Source organism: Lepidochelys olivacea (assembly GCF_965140295.1).
Source record: "Lepidochelys olivacea isolate rLepOli2 genome assembly, chromosome: 2".
In the NCBI taxonomy this organism is placed as follows: Eukaryota; Metazoa; Chordata; order Testudines; family Cheloniidae; genus Lepidochelys; species Lepidochelys olivacea.
The window spans coordinates 121,597,397-121,620,365 of NC_140412.1; the positions used below are offsets into that span (position 1 = coordinate 121,597,397).

The 22,969-nt window shown below is 38.6% G+C and overlaps 1 protein-coding gene across 2 annotated transcripts in view; it reads right to left on the minus strand.

Annotated features, from left to right (window-relative positions):
- The window catches only part of GMDS (GDP-mannose 4,6-dehydratase), a 549,352-nt gene that overhangs the window by 288,860 nt on the left and 237,523 nt on the right, over positions 1–22,969 (minus strand). For both annotated transcript variants that reach the window (XM_084619255.1, XM_084619256.1), the window contains exon 7: positions 1,418–1,545. In XM_084619255.1, coding sequence (XP_084475381.1) covers positions 1,418–1,545 — 128 coding nt within the window. The remainder of the gene's footprint in view (positions 1–1,417; positions 1,546–22,969) is intronic.

Sequence of the window (22,969 nt, forward strand, 5' to 3'; positions counted from 1 at the left end):
AATTTTTAAAAATGAAAAGCTTGTTTATTGTGGAAGGTTATGTTTTACTTAAAAATAACTGAACTGAGATCCTTTGTACCACAGATTTTGTTCATAATTTTCTATCTGTTATAAAATGTTGTGTATAAAATTATTTGTAATTATACCTAATTATATATATATATTTAATTCTATCTGGAAGATTTCCTGGGTTAATTAACCATGCTAAGGTCCCAAACAGAAAATGATATCCAAGCAGGTGGACCCTTACTTCCATGAAATATCATACCAACATCTAGGACTCCTAACAGTTATATGTATTGCAGAACTGGGGCTCAACTTTACAGCCCAGTTGGCCAAATTCTACTTCTCCACTCACCTGAGGTAACAGCTTCGATGCATATGTAACGTTCCCATTTCCCATTTTTATCGTCATCAAGAGGTAAGTTACCATGATTACCTCACAAGACCATATTTAAATTATAATATATTTTCGCCTTACTAGTGGCCTCTTTTAATTGCTTAAGCCAAGGTCAAAGAGCTCAAAAATTAATTAAAAACCAAAGAATTAACCAGGAACGAGATACCAAAAACCTGATTTTTCCTACCAAATGAAGCACTTGCTATTTTGGTATTAACTTTGTAATTTCAGAAACACAAACAATGATCTTTTTGAATCACACCCATGAATATGGACGCCAGATCTGGTTTCCCATAGATAAATTATTAAAAGCCAGAAATAGCCCAATTACCACAGGAAATCTTTGAGGTGAAAAATGGGGACAATGTTCTCCTGGGAAAACAATAATATTTCTGGTGTGGTTATTCATGTCTCTCTTAATACAATGCAGATTTTTTTTAAACAAAAGTATATGCATAGAATAGAATTAAACAAATTTTGACTAACAAAAACATCTGAAATAAAGTAAATAGCTATAGACACATAGGTGACACAGTACTTGACATCATAATATTAATGTGAAGCTTCATTCTGAAGCAGAACCAACCAAACCTTTGATTGTCAGCATTAATGGTGTTTTTGCCCCATCACAGTAAAAGGCCGCCAACCTGCAGAGAGGTCTTTAAAGTCAGGTTTCACTGCATCTTGCTATGATCTTAATGTTGGACATAAAAGTTCGCAGAAACAATCAGAGAAAAAAACTCTTTAAAATAGTTCCAGTTTATAGACCCCTCCCAGAGGAATTCAGTAAAGGAATGTAAACCTAAAGATTTATTTTTCTGTTCAGGTCATGGCTGGGCTAGTCCACTAAGTTACTGAACTCCCTAGTCTGAAACTGAGAGCAACGCTAAGTTAACAGGCCTCTGTAGGTAAAAATTCATGAGATACCCCTCTGTAGGTCATGCATTTTCACTGAAGTTATTGCATTAAATAGATCAACGGCATTGTTTCAAAAAGGGCACATGGCCAATAACCTACCTCAATGTAGTCTTTGGCATGGCCCCAGTCTCTTTTAGCATCCAGATTGCCCAAACTGAAATATTCCATCTGTCCGAGGTGAATCTTAGCTACTGATCGGCTAATTTTTCGAGTTACAAAGTTAGCCCCTGAAACAGAGATAAAAGATATCATCAGCATAGTCACATGATGGATAACTGTCTGCTAGTAGAATCCCAAAGCTCAGCTCACAGCAACTTCTTTCAGTTTTTAACCCCCACACACCACCCAAACCATGCCATCATTTATCATTTGAGTAAGCTAAGAAGCTCGAAATATAAGTGTCACATTATCTCCACTTTCACAGCAAACCGTCTTTGTTTGTGGGACTTCTGAAGCATTCCGAATTTGCTGCCTCAATATTCAACCTAGGCAGAAGGCCAATGAAAATCAATTGGAATGTCAGTTTCTAAACACAAAATGCAAAAGGTTACATAAAGAAAGGAAGACAGGCATCTAAGACTATCCTCACTTAAAAAAAAACAACCCACATACAAATATATACTTTTTGTCTCTTAGTAAAGCTGATGGTGAGACCATCCAAAATTGAAACTTCCTTCAAAAGGTTTTACTGGTTAACTAGAAAAGAAGAATAAATTCATTAATTAATTTGGGATTCTCTATCTCCACATTTGAGTAAGACATTGACACAGTGATGATAACCTCTACCATTTGGGAATTGCACACAGATATACCATACCACAAGTAGCCTGGTTCTACATATTTGATTGCGAAATTCACATGCCTGTTGCCTTCTCCTTGTAGAGTTGTTTCAAATTACATTTGGCTTTTCATATCTTTTCATCACAACATAGTTCTTTAGATACCTTATTACTAAGACCATGACTTCTATACTAATAAGAAACAAACGATCAACTGTTTGCTCCAAAAAAGAAAGTTAACAGAACTGGGGACTGACAGTCAGGCTAAACAAGCTCAATGATATTAGCACCCTAATGCACTACTAGAATTAAAATGACATGGCATTTACTGGGCCAAAGAATATGACTAACTAGTGACATGGGCTACTTTATCCAAAGAGAAACAGTAGCATTAATAGTATGGAGCATAATTATTTCTCTTTCTAAAATGATTATTGGTTTGTTGTTTCAGTTTGAATAAAGGATTGCTCATAACTAAAAGATAGGAAGGAAATCAGTGTGTCTACAACTAGACACATTCATGATACAAAACAGCTCTCATGAGCTCTACCTGTACATTTTCTATAGTTTGTCTTACAAATGGTCTTTCTTTGGACTTACTGCATGATATATATTGCATATTCCAGACCAAAACCTTCTGTCACACAAAATAAGAAAACCATAGATACTGCTTGTGTGCTGTTTGACTGTCCCACAAAGTAAAAAACGGGATTATTTCTTTTGCACCATGAGCATCATAAGCATTGAAAAAATTAAAGTCCCTCAGATCAGATTTATCAAAAGGATTCAGAAATATTTTTCTTTTGTTTGTCAAATGTTAAAGACTAAATGACATTCTGATTTACTGGTTATTTTAAAATTTTAGGGAATCTTCTGTGATTACAGTTTTTATATTCGCTGGAAAAGTGACTCATATATGTAGTAGACCACAGCACAGTTTGACACTGAGAGTCAGATTTTCAAAAGAATGTGCACACAGAATGTGTGCCCCTGCCCTGTTGTGTGCAAACTCTGATGTGTGAACACAAACATGCCTACGTGCATATGCAAATGAGTGTGGGCATGCATGCTCACGGGGAGGTTTGGACGATGAACCTAAGTGCAAATGCACTTATGAAAAATCTAGTCCTGAAGTGATATTTTTTAATACATATATTTTAAAAGTCAATGGGATGACTGATGTGGGTGTGCTGCCTTCTTGCTTATTACTTCCTGTTCATGCTCTTTTCAGGCTCCCTGAACTCAGAGTTTCAGTTTGTGCGCATGTGTGTACACACACACACAGCGATGGGTGTGTGCAGTTACTCAGCGCCTGCCATACGGACTGTTATGTTTTGTTCACATTGTTGCTGACTAACTGGTTCATGGTTATTATATGTTTTGATGACATGGGTATCTTGCTTCAATTTCCTTGAGTTTTACGATTGCTGTTCTGGGTGCATCAGAGTTCAACAATCAGTAATAATCAATGGAACAATTCACTATAATTACAATTTGTTAATAAATTGAAATGTTACATATTAGCTGAAATTAAAAATTCAGAAACTAAACAAACAATCTAAGCATATGGCCTGGAATTATAGAAAACGAAACTTCCTTCCTTTTGATGGCAATGTGGGATAATGGAAGAGACTGTGGTCTAGAAAATAAAGCAAGGAATCCTGATTAGGACACTTTGGATCTAATTCTGCTCTTAGGCCCAATACAGTTATGAACTCCATGCAGACAAACACCTACATGTAGCTCATTGCAGGAACAGGTCCTTAGCTAATCCCCTCTGATAAGTTTGGAATATTATTGCAATCTTGAAAAAGCTATGTACTGTAACTCCTCTGTGCATTGGCTTGTTATTTGCAAAATGAGTATGAATGATGCACTTCACTAATGTCGGTGGCAAAACTCCCACCAACATTGATGGGGCCAAGATTTTACCCAGCATATTCTGCATCTTATTTAAAGTTAGTAAAGTGCTTTGAGATCTTCACTTGTATTCTTATTATTTGTAAAAGTGGAATTTATATCATGATATTTTAACTATTAGCCAAAACTATTAAGCACTACTCTGAGGTTTAACATTTTGTATTGGAAGTAGGTTATACTTTCTCCATGAACACAAGAGGCACTTTCAGCACTAAAGTCTTTTTTACAAGGATAGAGTTAAAGTATCTGGTCTTAGGTTTCAGACTGCAAGGGAGTAAAACTAGCAGCTTTCATCACCACATTCCCATTCCCTGTATTAGCAGTGAGAGTAATAATCATCATCTGTATTGCAGCAAGCTTTACTGTGTTGAACTACTAGGCTAAAGAATGACAGCTTCAATTTTGGAATTATCTCCTGAGGGAACATAAAAAACAAATGTTCTGGGGAAAAATGGTTCTGACCAATCAAGTTAACATAGTATTCAAATACAATCAATACTACATGGGAAATGGGAGAGGTATCACTGGCAACCACTAAAATCAATCATTAGTGGTTAGGTGCAACATTACAAAAACATTACATTTACTTTTCTTGTTATAGAAAGAATTATGTTCAAAAATTTCTTCTAAACACAGAGTATACCCCCAAAGGCAGAAATGAAAGATTAGAGAGGATCAGGATAAAAAAAATCGGAAACATTATTTTACTGGAATATTCTGCTGAATGTTCAGCAGAAACATTTCAGTTCTCTTACTCTAAATACCACATAAAGCAGTTAATGAAACCTAAGCTACTGTTCATTTTGAGAAACGTGGTCAGGAATTTTTTCATGTGACTCTGTACCAAGGACTGAATGGCATTTCAGAGGCGTTAAAATGATGTGGTTCATAGATAATGTTTAAATACCAATTCTCTTCAAACATAATATCTTAAAATATCCTATTACACTTCATGACTGATCTCATGCCATTAAACGCACATCAAAACTAGAACTTAAACTGACGCCCACTACAGCCATACACAGTAGTTAAAGTTATGACAGCAATTCCACTATAAAGCCCTATTTCTAGGGTTTATAATTTGGCTATATAAATTTGCTTTGGCCTGAAACTTGGCAGACATTATGTCTTGCTGCTTAGGAGTGATTCTATCTATAGATTTACATGTAGCTCTGTGGACATCTTTATATGGCTAAAAATAAAATAAGGGCTGTGGCACAGAAACGGTTAGCTTCTTTCTTCCTTAAGAGGTCTTCAGGACCCTCGCAGGTTGTATCTGCACTAGTCCTTCCCCCCTAAAATTTCTCACCATTGCTATTACCAGAGCTGCCTCACTGGTAACAGTAGGAGCATAAGTATAGACAGAGCACAAGGTGGCTGGTGGGGGGAACCACTCCACCATCCAGACTGGTTCTGAGATATGTCAATGATGGAGTAGCTAAAATGCCATTGGCTGACAATCTTTTCTACACTAATGCTTCTGCCATTATCGTCAACAGTGGAGCTGCTTTGATGGTAGCGCTGGTGAGAAATTTTAAGGAAAAAAAGTTCCTCCCATTTACCTCCCGCCCTTAATCTTGGATGCTCCTTATGGCACCCTTCATCTTTTACAACAGGGCAGAAATGAACTTCCTGTAGAGTTCAAATGCTTGCTATTAATCAGCCAAAGGTGTGGCTCTTGACTAAATGATTTATTTGTTATAGTTGCAAAAAAGGCTAATACCATTCTGGGGTAGGTTAACAAAAGTGTGATATGCAAGACCTGGGAGGTAACTGTTCTGCTCTACTCAGCACTGGTTCTGCTCTACTCCGATGGAGTACCTTGTCTAATTCTGGGTGCCACACCCTCAGGAAGATGTGGGCAAACTGGAGGGAGTCCAGAGGTAAGCTACAAAAATGATAAAAGGATCAGAAAACCTGACCTATATGGAAATGTTAAAAAAACTGGGCATGTGTAGTCTTGAGAAAGGATAACTGAAGTGAAACCTGATAAGTGTCTTCAAATACGACAAGGGCTGTTACAAAGAGAAAGGAGAACAATTGCTCTCTTCTATATTCACTGAAGGTAGAATTAAAAGTAATCAGCTTAATCTGCAGCAAGAGAGATTTAGATTAGATATCACTTTTTAACTATAGGGTAATTAAGCTCTAGAACAGGTTAACAAAGGAGGCTACAGAATTCTTACCATCGGAGGTTTTTAAGAACAGGTTGGACAAACACCTGTCAGGGATGATCTAGGTATACTTGGTCCTGCTGCAGTATGGAGGGCTGGACTAGATGACCTGTCGAGGTCCCTCAACATTTCTATGATTGCATGATTTAGAACACTTTTTAACTTCTGTAATTCAGATAGTTGTTTTGTCAAGATCTGTAGCCCACAAGTGTGTAATCACAGATGTACCAGAACACACTGAATAGCCTTTTAGGTAGTTGAAGAAAAAAAGATATCTGCTTTGCAGACTTTTTGTGCTCGTGCAATGAACGGAATAACACAAAGGGCCAAATTCTGCTCTCATGCTGCCACTGACTTCAGTGCAGTTACTCCAGATTTACTCTACTGTCAGAGCAGAATTTGGCCCAGTTGCTCTAAATGAGCCTTTATGGTTTGCTGTCTGAATAACCTACAATTTTAACTCTCCTCAAGTAATCTTTTGACTGATTGAAGGAGACATTGTCAAAACCAGTTTTAAAAGAGGCCTTAAATACGAATTTACCTGAGATTTCTCTCTTCTGGGAATTACAGGCATTATTTTACAGACAGATAGGTTAAGGTCCAGATCCTCAAAGATATTTAGGCCCCTAATTCTCATTGATTTCCATAGGAGTCAGGTGCTTAAATACTTTGGAGGATCTGAGCCTAAGTGAGTTAATCAAGGCCTGAGAAGGAACAAGTATCAGAACCATGAACAGAACACCTGGATTCATGGCTCTCAGTCATGTGGTTAAATAACCAAATCACATTTAAAAATTGAATGAGCCTAAACACTTGGAGCATTTTGAAGGCTGAGACAGACTGAAGATGGTATAAAATGGAGACTGAGGTGGCATAGTTTGTGGTTTCCACGACTGGAGAGTGTGGTAAGGGCGGAACTCAGGTGTCATGTGAGGATGAGTACTAAGAGTGCACAGAGTTGGGAGTGAAGGAAAGTGGGTAGAAAGATAATGGGAAATTTACATAGATGGGAGGCTAGGAGAAAGCACTTTAAAAGAGAAATCTGTAGGTTGGAGTCAGAGATATTAGGGTCTGGCCACTTAGGGAATGCAGTGAAAGGATGAGAGCCCGACAGGGTGCCTGTCAGCAGGCAACTGCATGGATAAGTATATTCTTTGGTAGTTTAGTTCAGTTCACAACGGACATGGATATTTGCCTCAGTGTTCTAAGAGTTAAACTGTATTTAAAGCCTGTTTTGCATTCAAAATGACCAAAGGATCTAACTCCAAGTAAAACAATGACAGAATATTTTCTATCCCTACCAAATAGCAGCACTGTGTAAATCACTGTGAAAAGTTACATCTAATTAGCGAACAGTCTGAAGGACTGTTTGTAATAAATACAAAACTATTATATTTTCCAAAGAGAGGATTTACAGTATTCTGTGGTGGGCACAAAAGTTGAATCCTAGCATGCAGGTTTATTAAAAGGACACACAAACACACCAATAATCATCACTGGCAACAAAAATGTTATTTCAGTACATTTAATTAAAATATTTTTTTTCTCTCGGGAAATATGTCCTGGATAAATTCTTTTAGAGGAAAAAAATTGAACATTGTTTTCATCATTAAAATGTAAACGTGTTATTTCTGTTCCAAGTTTATCGTGTGCTGTTAACAGCACTTAAGTGTTTCTCTTACTGTATGCTCACCCTTTTCCACCAAACTACTGATTTTTTAAAACAAACTTCATTTCATGTTCTATAGGTGATTTTCTCAAACACTTTTTTAAACCCTAATTTTTCTTTAAAATTATACTATTGATATTGAAGCAAACAGCTAAGTTAGGCCATGACCCAACAAAACACTCTCATACTTAACTGTAAGCATATGGCAAATAGTCTCATACATTGTTTAAGCACACTTAAACTACTAAAGTTAAGCACATGCTTTGCTGAATCCAGTCCTTGAGGCAACAAAAGTTCAGAACTACAGTCAGTTACAAACACCAGAGTTACGAACTGACCAGTCAACTGCACACCTCATTTGGAACTGGAAGTGCACAATCAAGCAGCAGCAGCAAACAAAACAAAACCCCCGCAAATACAGTACAGTATGGTGTTAAACGTAACCTACTAAAAAAAATAAAGGGAAAGATGATTTGACATCAGTTTCTGTGGGATCAGGATTTAGTGTAATGACACTAGCCTGTGTTGATACAGTGCAAGCAGATTTTGTACGAATTTCCCATACCTCTCTGCCTGTGCAATTCAATGTCAACTGTCAGTACTTGGATCGCCTTACATATGCATGACTTACTTAAAACATATCAGGGGGAAAAGAAAGGTTTTAATTCACTAATCATAGAAAATAGTGGTATAAAATTAGCTTTAACAACAATCACACTGATACGTATTTCACCAATTTAAGACTTCCTCATTAAAAAAAAGTGAGAGATGAATCAACTGGTTTGAGGAGGATAATCTGCTTGCAACTTTGCCCATCCCTTTACTCTGATGCAGACTTTTAGGAGGTCATAGGCAGGTTTGATTAAAGTCACCCACTTGCTTTCCTGAGCTTTGTTATTTGGACCTTTTTTTGTTAGGATCCAATAGTGCTATCTATAGAGTTCCTTGGTAGAGGTGTCCCTGAACTCACAACTTGCCTGGGAAGCCTTAAAGCTCAGTATTATAGTTTGGTACCTGCATTGTAGTTTTCATGGACTACCCTCTCTCTTTATGGGGTTCTTGGAGAAGCTGCAGTCAAGAGAGGCCCTGGCAGGATGGTTTCATAAGAATGGCACTGTCACAGGGTAGGAGAGGGATAGTGGAGGATCCAGGACCAGTGCAGAAGAACAACATACCATCCCTTTTGAGATTCTGAGGAAGAACCACACCGGTGTACACTCTCCCATCTAAAGGGCTGTCATTTAGGCACTGTCCTGCATTGAGGGTGGTATGAAGCTGCCATTAGCTGAACAAGTACAGATTGTCCCTTCTGAGCTCCCAGCATCCAGGCTGAACAAGTAGGCTAGACTGTCCTTTTGGTTCTGCGGACTGCTGTGGAGTAGAAACATGATCCCACCTCCTTCTTAACAGAGCAATGTGGGGGAGAAATGCACCATGACTGTCCCTGGCACTTGTGAAGGGCATTGAAACAGCACTGGGTGAGACGCCCTGCAAATCTATTCCCACCTGGTACATACACTGTCAATTAATAATCACTTAAGTTACTGGACTAAAAGATATGTGCAAAGCAACATTGTCAGTGCGAAGAATTTAGTGCATGTGTTTTAAATTGTTTAGGACAATCACATTCTCTATACAAGTTGTCCCGCAAATCAAATTCAATGAATCAGATTTTTCAGTGGCAGAGCTGTTAAAAATGTGTGTGCTGGTTTCCAGCATTTTTGTCAGGCTCTAGCTAAAAATGGTTTAACCATTTAGAACCTTAATTCTCAGTATCAGTTGGTAACTATAGCTATTTTCTTCATTTTAAAACAGAAAATGCACGGACACTGTGTGTAACCTATCCTTGTTCCTTAGAACAGTGATTTTCAAACTGTGTTCTGTGGACCCTTGGGAGATGCAGACTATGTCTAAGATTTCCAAAGGGCTCTGTACGTCCACTCGAAATTTTTTCGGGTTCCACAATGAAAAAAGATTGAAAACCACTGACTTAGAAAAATGTTTTAACACAGATTAAAATGGTAGCATTTTATTGAAAAGTACTTTTTTTTTCCAGTGGGAGTTTCTACAAGTACTGTAAAATTTCCTCTGAAATTGTATCAGGTTCAAATGACCAGTTGAACTACTATGAGGTAACCGGAAACATGTCTTGCTGCACTTACTGTATATGAGCTTGTGCATGAATGTCCTTTTAAATGTGACTTGATAAATGTACAGGACCCAGTTCGCTGCAGACATAAATTGGAGCCACTGATATCAATGTCGCTGTACAATTTTTACCAGCGAAGAATCTGGCCCATAAAATCCAAAGTGATTGAGTTACACAACTGATACAAAAAAGTTCCATTGCCATTATAACTTTGAATAAGAAAGAGTGAGAAAGAATACAAATCAGCTGCACAAAAATACAAAGAATTTGATTAAATGCCAAAGGAAAAGCATCTGAGGGAAATTTCCATTTGGTCCATAATTCAAACTGTTGTGCCTAACTACTGCTATAGTCAGTGTTCTTCAGAATGCTTCTTTCCTTGTGGACTCCTGATCTACAACATTATCCTGTTTTTATGATGTTTCCCATTTAAGTCAGGCTACTTATCCTGTACAGACAAAAGAGGCAGTGAAGATCACCCACTGTTTTGAGACCACTACAAAACTTAAGCACAATAGGGTGAATTAAGGACAGAAAGTTAGCCAAATTATGCATTTCCTGGCTTTGTCCTAGTAAGTCAGATCTTGAAGTATTTTTTAAATTGTGTGTGTGCAATAATTACAAAATGCCGGAATGAAGGTTGTCTGTGCAACCTTAATCCAGCCCATTTGTGTATATGTATTATGATATAGTTTTACAATACATCCACACAGCGGGTCCAGTCTTTAATTACAAACTATTTTTTCCCACAGGACCCATGTCTCATCAGTGCACAGGATGGACCTGCTTTGTAGATGAATCAGGGTCGTGTAGTGAAAGAGGCTATTGTCTGCAGGACCCTTGATTCATTTGTTTAAGAAGCTGGAAGGTGCATAGTGAAGGAGGCAGGAGACTGCAGAAAGAGAAAGGAGAATTTGGTTAAAATTGTTAGAACCCAGATCTCCAGAGCACCATTTATCTCTGCCTCTGCCACAGAGTTCCTATGTGATGCTGGGTAAGTCACAAACAAAATGTTCACTATTTGTGTGTTCCTCCTTTTCTGGGTGCCGGACTTCAGACCCTGGAATCTGATCTGCAGCAGTGCTGAGCACTCACAGCTCCAACTGAAGTCAATGAGAGCAGTGCTTTGAGCGTATAAAGTGCTATATAATGCTTAGTACACTGAAAAATCAGGTCCTAGGTACCTTAAATTGGGCATCCAAAATTAGTGCACATTTTTTAATTTATTCTCTGGGCGTCAGTTCCCCATCTGTAAAATGGAGATAATATCCCCTCATCTTACAGAGGTGTTGTGAAAATAAATTCATTAATATCTATGATGCACTCAGATACTACAGTGATGCACAGTACGGAAGAAGTCGATGAAGAAAGTAATAATGCTGTTTTCAGAGCAGGGTTTGAATACTGTGCAGTAAATAAGGCCTGGGGCCACACAAGAAGGATAAAAAAAAATATTGAAAAGCTGCTCACTAAGTGAGCATCATCCATCCTGTGCACTAAATGAGGGAGGGGTCCCGTCGAAAAACAGCATATTATTGTGTAATTAAAGATCATATCATAATACATACACACAAGTGGGCTGAACTCAGGTTGCTCAGGCAACCTTAATTTCCTAACTTCTGAGTGCTTGACTTTGCCCCCTTAAATGTTCTTTTCATGTATTTTACATTTACATTCTCTTATACACACTGTGGAACCAGGACTAAAGAGAAAGCAACAACTTTTGTGCTCACTGAGCATATAAACTTCTTATTCCAGTTCTGATCTAGAACCCACTCCACGCCGTAAAACCAGACTCCTGCATTTTACAGGGCTTCCAACTTGCAGTAAAGAGTCAAATGTTCTGGAGGGGGAGAAAAATCATTCAAATTTAACCCTGAACCCCACATGAACCCAACCCTTGGAGGCTGCATACTTTCCACTCTCCTGCCATCTGCTGCTCCACTGCACGTGGTAATCTTTGGCAACCCCACTGAGAGCTGCCTGGGCTATGGCTCTGTTCAGACAGGGTGTAGAAAGAAAAGACACTGAGAATGTCATGGCTGACTGACCAGACTACTAAGATCAGAGAGATTATGCCTCATTTGCTCACCAAGCCTTGCCAAAAGCAACACTAGTTAACTGCAGGTACTCAAAACCCAACAGGCAAGTTTAAAGGAATTTTAGGCTTAAAAGAGGACCATTCATAATGTGCATTTGTTGGGGATACTGTAGCTACCACCTTTTGGCAATTATTCATCAGTGAGTCTTAAAAAAAAGTTGCCACCATTTAATACATTTTCTTTCAGATCGTATTCACAGTTGCACCTGATTTGGAGCTAAAGGACAGACAAGTCCAGAGAAGACCCAGGGTTTATCAAAGAATAAACAAAAAGGACTTAATAGTCATCCCACTGAATGGAGATAAACAGAGAAAATCCATAGTTGTTATTGTAAAACAGCTAGACTGTTTGTCTCCAGGCTCTGAAATGTTGCACAGTATGGAAGCATGAAGGCTTGGAACCTACATGCATAACCCTTATATATCATTTCATGACAAGGGACCTCCCTCGTGTCAGAGTCAAATCTACCTCTCTTCACGGGCACCTCCAATTCTAAATAAAATGGTCAGAGAATCTGCTCCCAGAAATTCTGATTCAGGAAAGATCATTTTAAAGTCCCTACAGTATCATTTTCCTTCTGTCCCTCTGTTTTGAGTTTGTGACCCACACTTTGTCCCATACTCCGTTCTTAACACTTTCAGGGGTACTGCGCAGCACGCTTCCATACAGCATTGTCCATTCCAAACAGATGAATGTAAAAACTTAGGACTATTTAAGAACTGAGTTAGGACTGGAAAAGCAAATCATATTATGCATCTTCCTAAACGTAATGATATGCCATTACATCCCCACCCTCATCTTCATTTACTTCAACCAGCAGCAGTAGGAAGTTAAGGTACAGCTGTCTGTAATATAGGCTCTTCCCCTACCCCAGCAGTCATGCACTGATTATGAAAACAGCTGAGACTCTCCCTTATCTCTGTTCTGGGGAACAGTCAAACACGCTACAGTGGGACATGCTGCCACAGGAGCTTCTGAGCTGTGGTTGGCGAGTGTTTGGTGTGACTATGTGCTGTTCCAATCACTAAAGATCACTGGGAGTGCTGCTGCTCTTAACAGGCAGCTGCTGCCGCTCATTCCCCTTCCCTGTTGCTCCAATCTGTCTGCCTGGCTGGGAGTTAGGAAGGAAGACAGGAAAAAGCCACATGTGAGAAGAGGAGCTCCCCCACAACCCCAGCAGCTTTGGAGCCAACAGGCCTTGTTGTTTTGATGATTCCTGGCCCCATTTAGTCTTATTTCCTCTCTGCCTGCCAGAAGCACAAGGTGAAGGTGAGAATATTGCAAGGCCTTCAGCATCACATGGGGACTTCTAAAATCCTTAGACCTTTCCCTCCTGGAAATCACTTCTCTTTACTAGAATTAGAAACAATAGCCCTGATTCTGATCTCAAGTATGTGGGTTTTACACCTGTGTGTCCCATCAACTACCATGGAGTCACTCCTGGTTTATACCAGTGTAAACAAAAGGAGAGACCAGCCCATTTGTTAAAATAATTAAGTAAAAAAATATATAAATCCCACATTCCGCAGTATTTTATTTTCAGTATAGACATGCATCCTTACAAGAACAGGTTTGAAATACAAAGGTGGCTGTTAATGTTCTTTTTGACAGCTTTCATAGTTAAGCTTCTTTGAATAGGACCTTCTCCAACAGCCCCCTTTTTTGACTCATAACCTTAGTGACAGTCAAGCAGCCAGGCAGAGCCACTTCATATAATTTATTATGCGAAGCAGCTTTTAATAAAAAATGCACTGGCAGGTAGCCATGTTAAAGCAGGAAAGGCCCAGTAAGAACCTCCTACAATATAAAAGTCTCTGTTGTTCTCATTACTGTGAAGCAGGAAAACCTTTTAAAGGCTTTTGATCCAAACTGTCATTCGACAGAGACTGTGGACAAGACAAATGGCTGTAAAACAAGGCAATTGGATTTCCTACCACTACAATATCTTACTTGGCTCCCATGACACAATTTCTCTGTTATTCTCTCTTGCCGTGGTAAAGTAAACTTACGGGCTACCCAGAAAACAGATGAGTGTAATCAGGCCTTTATAAATGATATCTTTTCACCCAAGGAAAGCAAATAACTTTGCTTCCCCTATAATAACTGTTTCTAATACTTCATTTATTCTTTAAATTGTTTATAAAACACTTCAAGAGAGGTCAAGCAAAGAGGTCAATAATAATTAAAGATTAAGGAGAGCATCTAAGTATTTTGTGCCTGTGAGTAAACACTGTGGCAATTGTTATGATATGGAAAACATCTATTAAGAGTTTGGCTCTGTATTTATTTATGAGTTTCTTGATTCATATGTTGCTTGCATCCCACACAGATTCTTCACCTTTCTTACACCTATTTTAAATTCACATTTAAGCAGCTGCAGTGTTTCATGCAAAGCTATCAAGAAAAATAATCATGGCCTTCATCACTCCCTTCTTTGGAAAATCCTCTTGAAATTTTCCCCAAATCCCTCCAGGAGGCATCGGTTCTCCCCCACATAATGAGCTGTAGGTTCCAGTCCACAGGAGGAAAGGCCCCTGTTAGCTTAGGGGACAATGGCAGTCCTTTGGTCTCTGGCAATTTGGTTCTATTGGAACTCAGATACCAGGGTACCGCTGCTTGAGGAACCATCCTTGGGTGGGAAGAGGGGGCAGAGAAAAGGTAATATAGCTCAGTTCTGTGTTATCTTTTTGCATGGAAACTCCATGGCTAGTCGTGAGTTTATGTCCCTCCAGCTGCTCCCAGCCTGCTGAGTCCTTGCTGCTTCCACATGGGTGCAATCCTCCTAGCACGGAGAAGTTCGTCTATTCCCCACTTTCTCCTCACGGGTCAGGGCTATTAGGCAAGTGAGCGCTACGATATTACACAGGAAGCAGTAGTGGACAACTGAACCCAGTTCCTCACTCTACGGAGCCACATGAGCACTGGGAACTTCCCTCCTCCCAAAAGGGAACTTCAAAATGTCTCTACCCTCTCAAAAAGGGGTGATGCTGCTGCCAAAACATGGATTTCCAAGGTTTAAATAAAGGGAGATATAGTTAAAATAAGGCAAGGAAGAAAATATACCCATAGCAATTTTTTTTTAAACATAAATGTATGCATGCATGCACGCGCACACACACACACTCACTCACTCTCCTGGCTTATAGGCAGGGTAAAATGCAAATTTAAAAACAAAAAAAGGATATAAATAAAAAAGACTAGGATTAAAAATATTTGTAAACAATGGAGCAGGCAGAGTTAAACAGAAAGAGACTGTAGCAGCATGCCTATTTTTGTCATGTTTGCTTAGTTTGTACATTGTATCGCACCTCCCACATCACCTGTTCTCTGATTTGTCTTTATAACATAAATCCTGCAACTGGACCTGCTAGTGTAGACATCTTCATCCCAATGAAGTTAATGGGCTTATGCATGGGCAATGCAGTCTGTGCTAGCTGGTTTCATTGCAGGATTGAGGTTTTAGGGTTTATTCTTATTAATTTATTCTTAACTTTAAACACATGAACAAGCTCATTAATTTCAATGGGACTGCTCCTGTGCTTAAACTTAAAAATATGTTTAAATACTTTACTGGGTTCAGGCCTGAGTGCTTTAACACCTTGTAGGACGAAGCCAATGGGTAATCTCAATGAAATCAGTGAAATACCTGTGTAATTCTTCACAGGATCAAAGCCTAAGCCTGTGTCTACACCAAGGAGACTGTACCCACAAAGCTCTGTCAGTGTAGCTTTGCTGGCATAATCCTATAGTGTAGACGCAGCCTACATCAACAGGGTTTTTTCATTGGCATACGAACATCACCTCCTAGAACAGAGTTGCCAGTGTTGACGGAAGCATTCTTCCATCAGCATAACTGTGTCTCATGGGGGCTGGGTCAGCAGAGCTAACTCAGTCAGGGGAGTAGTGTTTTCACACCTCTGACTGACATAGCTATATCCACCTAGCTTTTAAACATAGGACAAGCCTTAGTTTGGAAGCTTTTAGGGGAAGCAACCTTTTAGTCTGATGTGTTTGTTCAGCACAGTGGAGATACGAGCGACTTGAGATACATTTGGGCGCAGTTGCAATGCAATGCCCCGAGCCTGTTAGGTGTTTCACAGCATTGGACCCTTGCCTGTGTGAAGCCCCAGTGAATTCATTTTACAATTTACAGAACAGGATAAGACAGACAGAAACCCTAACATTTTGCAAATATATGTGGAGCAAAGAATATAGATTCTAATTAGGCTTGAATAAGAAATTACTTTTCACTAAAGGTACATTTTAGACTGTTGCACAAACCAGCTCCCATAACATCTCACCTTCCAATTCATAAATGAGGTGTTGGGGGAGGGAGGTAAGAATATGGCAGCAAACTTACTTACAAATCATATACCAAAGCACAGACGATAAATTTGCGGAGGGATTTGAAGACAGTCAGTAGTATAGGCATATATGTACCAAGCAAAAGCAAAACGGTGATTCTCAGGAGTTCCGTTACCTACTTATATCCGTGAGCACATTCATTGGATGTTATTAGAGTCATTAAATAGTATATTATTCATGATATAAAATGCTGTATTTGCCCGGTTCCTATGATAAGTAGGTAATACAAACAAATATTGGTGCAACAATCTGATTTCATATTTTGAGGGGTGTTTTGCAGGGATTTTGTTTGTTTGTTTTTTACTGACCATATTTCCCCAATCAAATTGAAACTGTCATGTTGATTTTGGCCCAAATTTATGTTTTGTCCAAGCATGTTTAACAAAATGTCAGATCAACAGAAATAATTCCATTGATGTATTTTAGTTTCCGTGAAAACAGCTTTTTGCTTCGATCAAAATATTCCAACATTATTTGCCACACCAACACTGTAGGATTGTATTCATGCATGAGAGCCAAAAAGTGAAACAGACTATGTACAAAAGTAAAGTTGACTCATCCAAGCAAAAAGTAAGTGTAAAATGTAAACAGAAAGCATTAACGGTGAAAAGTCCATTAGTTTTTTCAAATATTTCAAGTACTGAAATCCATGGTGTTATTCATAACCACTATTACGTTTAAGCTGTGCGCGCGCACACAGATCCTAAACCCATGCACACGGCGAAACACCGCACACAAAAATTTGCACAGAAGCACCACAATTTGCACAGAAGAAATTTTTTGTGCACACGGCCTGTCAAAAATTAAAGGGAACATTGCTCATAACACAGGATTTTTTTTCAAATGAATGACTTAACTAAACTATGTCCTTTCCCAATAAATAAGTATTGTGGAGTAAAAGAATAAGGCAGCTAAATCCATACTTTCTATTTATTTGAACCTGGTCACATTAGAGATGCGATGAATTCTGCTTTAAGAAGTAAGGAATCACAGGATTATGAATTCTTGGAGACGGTTTCTTAACCTTATACTCTTACTGTGTTCTGTTTATCTAAAGAATTCTGTAATGCATCAATCAGCATGGCATTTAGGCACAGAGATATTCACAGTGCTTTGAAAATGAGTACTATGTTAGTGATGCTATTAATATTAAATAGCAAATGTAGAAATTACCAATGTGACCTCCTAACTGAACTATCATTTACCTCTCACTGATGACCAGAAAAGTTTTGAATTAACGCATACGTACCAAGTTAGGCCTAGATCCTACAAACATTGAATTCAATGGGACCACTCATGTGTCTAACAGTTTGTAGAATTAGGATTTTATTTCCTAACCTCCGCCCTCCCTCATGGTGTTCATAAAAGAGAAGAGCTCAGATTATATACTCTATGTAGAAAATAAAGCTTCCCAATCAGCAGAGAAGTATTTAAAAAACCCTGAAGGGTTCAAGAAAAACTCTTTGCAGCTGGTGGCTGCATAAACATTCCTTTTGGATGCTTTGTAGAACAACAAATGGCATTTAACCTCAGAGGAGGCCATTTGCCTCATCCCCTTCAGACAGAGGATGAGAACAATATTCATGGCCCTATCGAAAAGGAGGGAGGATAGGAGGACGTGGGTGGATATGGTGGTCTCATGAAAGAGTGATGGATTCTCAGGATCCTGTCTGAACCACTGTGGTTGCCAAGTGTGCCAAAGGAGAAAGACTGGATTCTAACGGTGGAGAGAGGCAAGTGTACCAGCAAAAATGTGCACACTGTATATATGTGACTTTGCTTCTAGTTAAAAATAATCCAAGTTAAAACAAACTAAATAACACATCTTAAAAGCCTAGTTTGTATGTGAAACGAAACAAAACAAAACAACCCCCCCCCCGGGGTGAATTTAGATATTAAAGATCCGGTTCTCTGGATAAGTCAGCAGATGTTCATGATTTTTTTTTTTTGCTGGAAAAAAGTATATAGCAGGAAACCTCATGGAAATGAGAACAAAACAACATAAATGTGATCTACAACTGTAAATCCAGCATCTGCTGTTAAACAACATATGTCTGAGAACAATTTCCATATTAATGGTCCAGATATGAAAAAGACATACAATAAAATCCAGTGAAACCAGATTACTAAAATTGCCATTGCACATGATCTTAAATAATTCCACAATAAGTGTGCACTCTGATTAGGAAAAAGAAAATAAGAGTATTATTTTAGAAAATAGTGAAATTGTTAAGTGTGTAGAATAAGTAAATAATATCCTTGATAAGTGTGTGAAATGATGTTGAAAAGGTTTTTGTTGTTGCTTTTTGGGTTTTTTTTTTTTTTAGTATTTCACCAAGTGTTACGTTTAGATGGATTTCTTCATCAATATCATTGCTTGTTACATGTTATAACCAGATTTATATTACCTGTCTGTCTAGTGAGGAGCATTTCTTTTAAACAGATTTTGTTCATATTTAGATACTGAACGGGACCTTTTCTCCCAGTCTTCTCCTTTTTTTAAAGCAACAGAGAAAATATTAAGATGAAAACTGTGTCAGACAACAGGATCAACAAACATGACAAAAGCCACATTTAAATAACACCCCAAATTTTCAGAGCCAAAATTATTTTGTGTCTCTGCACCAACAAGCAAGTTAAATAAATAATATCCAGCTGGATATTAATGCAATTAAGTTCCCCCCACAGGAATCTAAAGGAAAAGTGTATTTAAAAGTATGATAAGGAAGTCTTTCGGGGCCTTTTGCAATACTGGGACTTTTTGAGTAAAGACTAATGTGTACCCCTCATAAAAATATAAAAACAAAGAACCCTGACTTCAACTTATAAGGTGGATAGCAAGTTTTAATGAACCTTGAAATACATGACCGACTTTAGAACAATAAATCAATCAATCTTGATTCATTCAATATTTACAGCAACTTTCACTGAACTTACAAGCTCCTTTTACAGCTTATCAAATAAGAGCAATTACACCCAGACACTCACTGTCTCCCTCTCCCCCCCCCCCACCCGCAGCCCCGCTCTCTATTTTAAAGAGTGAATAACTGGGCCACACTACTTTGTGGTGTTCCATCATGGAGAGTTATCATAGTCTACAAATGTGATGGTAAACCAGATGATGTCACCGTAATACCAAACCCAGAAAGGGATCTAAATCCTGACTGCTCCAAAGTGACAGGCAGACACTGCACATACTTGCAAGTAAAATGTTGTTGTGCAATACCTGCAGCACACTAATGAACTCAACCCCAGAATTACTTCATCCCATAGTTTCACAACATACAGTTTAATTTTCCTTTAAGTGCAACTGTGATGTTCTTCTTGAAACGACGAGACATCACTATAAGAGATAGAAGGCTAAATAAAATAATGAGCTGTTACTTATTGGTTTGCTAGTTTCTTGACACTCTTTTGGCTGCATTACTTGGATTCACTAGCAAGATCAAAACTGTTGCCAGTTCTTTAGTAACATTGGCAAGGCCACTAACTGGATTGGAAAGGAAAGTAGCATCTGCCCACTGTTACCAAGAGCTGAAATCAAGCTTTCTATTTCACAGTTTTGCAAGTTACGATTACACCAATCTAGTTCTAAATGTTTTTATTAAAAATTGCCTGGCCTGTGGGGAGAATCTTGCCACTATGCTGGCTAACACTAAGATGAACTGTAACACTATATGCTGCAATTTTTTAACATGAAACTTTAACAGTTTAAAGAAAAAAATATATATTATTTGTATTGTCAACTTATTTCCCAGCTGACGAGCGTGTTCAAGAGCATCGTTTTATGAACAAGTCAACTAATTAACTGCTTCTTTTTTTCCTAAACATGCATGAAAAAAAGAACACAAGATGAAGACACTAAAATTATCTCAGAAAAAATGCATTACAGGAACACCAAAGGTACTGTTATGCAACTCATGAATTAGACTGTAGTAAGACCAATGAAGCAGGCATGTGTCCAGTGAAATTACATTTTTTAAAGTTGGGATGCTGGCATTTCACTGAGGCCATGCCAGGTACAAAGGGCAGCAATGGAGTCATTTTTTCGTCTCATATGCACAATGGCTAAGATTTTCATTGGAAGTCGCTGGGACTTTGTAAAAGATCTGCTCTAGGAATTATTTTGGGGAAGTTCTCTGACCTGTGTAAATACAGGAGGTAAGACTAGATGATCACAGTGGTCCCTCTTCTGGCCTTGATAGTTCTAAAAAAATCTGCTTTAGGCCCTTTTGAAAATCCCACCCAATATGTTCAGAGTTCTGAAGAAGATAAAGGAAAAGGAAGGAAAAGATGCCTTTAGTTTCATTTAAGATAATAAAACCCTGTCCTTGCTTACCTGAGCCATGGTGGGAGAGAGATAGAATGATGCCAGCCTCCACACTCAGGTACCCAGAGCCCTCCAACAAGGGCAGGATAAAATTGCTAGGGCAAACAGCCACACTATGAGACAGTGCATCTTACTGCCGCTGTGAAAAGCAATAGCATGTGCTTCCTCCTGCCTGTTCATTCCACACTGCACTGGGGACTTTACAATCCCCCCTAAATGGCTGACCATGCCCACTTGAGGCTAGGGTGCACCAAACATGCAGGGTCCCCTGGTACCATGAATCCTTCCTGCTCTCCGGCCTGTTGGTGGAAGGGGAGTCTCTGTACTCTTACTCCCCTTCAGCATCCCAGAACTCCCAGAGATTTAACACAGAGAAGGGGGTGGAGGTGGAAATCGTGGTCTTGATGAATACACACTACTCAAGTTACATATAGCAATTGGCCTGGCTCTCAATGGTGGGTGCATGTAATTGTGCACATATAATTTGTGTACACAAATACCATGATTACAAAGAAAAACAGGTATCTGTACGTACAAATGGTTAATTAGATGAATAGCTGACCGTGGTCCTGATTCAGCAAAACACTGAAGTATGTGCTTAAAATTAAGCATGTGAGTAGTCCCTTCTTTACTGAAACTACTTAAGCACATTCATTCTTCAAAATGGGTGTTTTTCACCTATTCAGGCAAGACTAACATAGGATAAATACAGTGAGTTTAACTTCTTTAGAAGTGTAATACTTGCCCTTGCTTTTCCTCACTTATGTATTCAGATTGTTAAAATGCACCTTCCTATGTTCTAAGTATAAACACAGGAAAATAAGTTCAAATGTAATCCCCTCCCACCCACAAAAATAATTCAAGCAAATAATAAAGAGTAGATTCTACTTTAATCTGGTAATAATTTAACCCAACAAGATTATCAATATCACCTGGATTAAGTACACTTGCTCCTAAAGAAAGCCTACCTTTCTGAACCTCTCTCGTCTCAAAAGCCTGGAAAGAGATGCATTGCACGCACTGGCTCTATTCGTCCAAGGTTAGAATCTAATTCCAGATTCAAATGCTGAATAATGAATATAAACTTCAAGTAGCTCCTTCACATCTAAACCAGTAACCTGTCAAGTACTGATCTTCAGACATATCTGAAGATCACAAGAGTCTAATTTTTATTTCACTGGGTTGTAATTTTAAACTTCTGTGTATTTTGTCATGTTGTGGACATCACTATCAGCAGCCAGTCAGAACCTAAGAATGCAAGAGAACATTTAATTGCATTTCAGTCCTCTGTAAGCATCCATGAAATATGATTGGTGAGGCAGAAACATTTTTACTACAGTTGGCAATGTATTCACAGGTGGCAGTGTGGGAAAAATAGGTTTAATGTACAGTATGTACTTTAAAATAAAATATGTTGTGGTAACAAAGAGGTTACAAAATGCTTAAAATACACCCATAATTAAGAGTACGAGACTGCCACAAATGGACAGTCTGTCCCATTGTTTAGATTTTAAAACATTTCAAGATGGCATAGGGTTTTTGCCTAAATATAGTCTTTTCACCAAAAAATTACATGCATCAGTCTATATACAGAAAGAACCACACATTTAAGGGTCACAACCATCTGATTTTAGACTAGAATTGCGTTTTCTTACTACAGCCTGCTGGGAATGTTTAATGATTTAGCTCAACACAAGATAGAAAATTTTCCATTTCCAAACATCAAGCAGAGGCTCTGCCCCCTGGGTTTTCTTTCCAGCTCTGGCCTGACTGGTTGTATGACCTCGGACAAGTCATTTCGCTCCTGTGCGTCTCTCTTTTCCTCCCAACCGTTGTTTTTTCTTGTTTATTTAGACTGAAAGCAGGTTGTGACAGGCACTGTGTCTTACTATGTGTTTGTATGATGCCTAGCAAAATGGGGCACTAATCCTGACTGAGACTATCGGCACTACATATAATCAAAAATGAATAAAGGAGATATAGGTGCCAGCTGCAGAGTTTGGAACTTCCCCAAAATTTGGAGATGCTAGGATCTGGGGTTTTACTTCGAGCCCAACTGTGTTTTCAATGAGATACTTAAAATTTCCTTCAGGTAAACGTGATATGCTGAGGGCAGCACTTGACTAGGCTCTTGCAAAATCTGACCATATGCTATTCAGCATG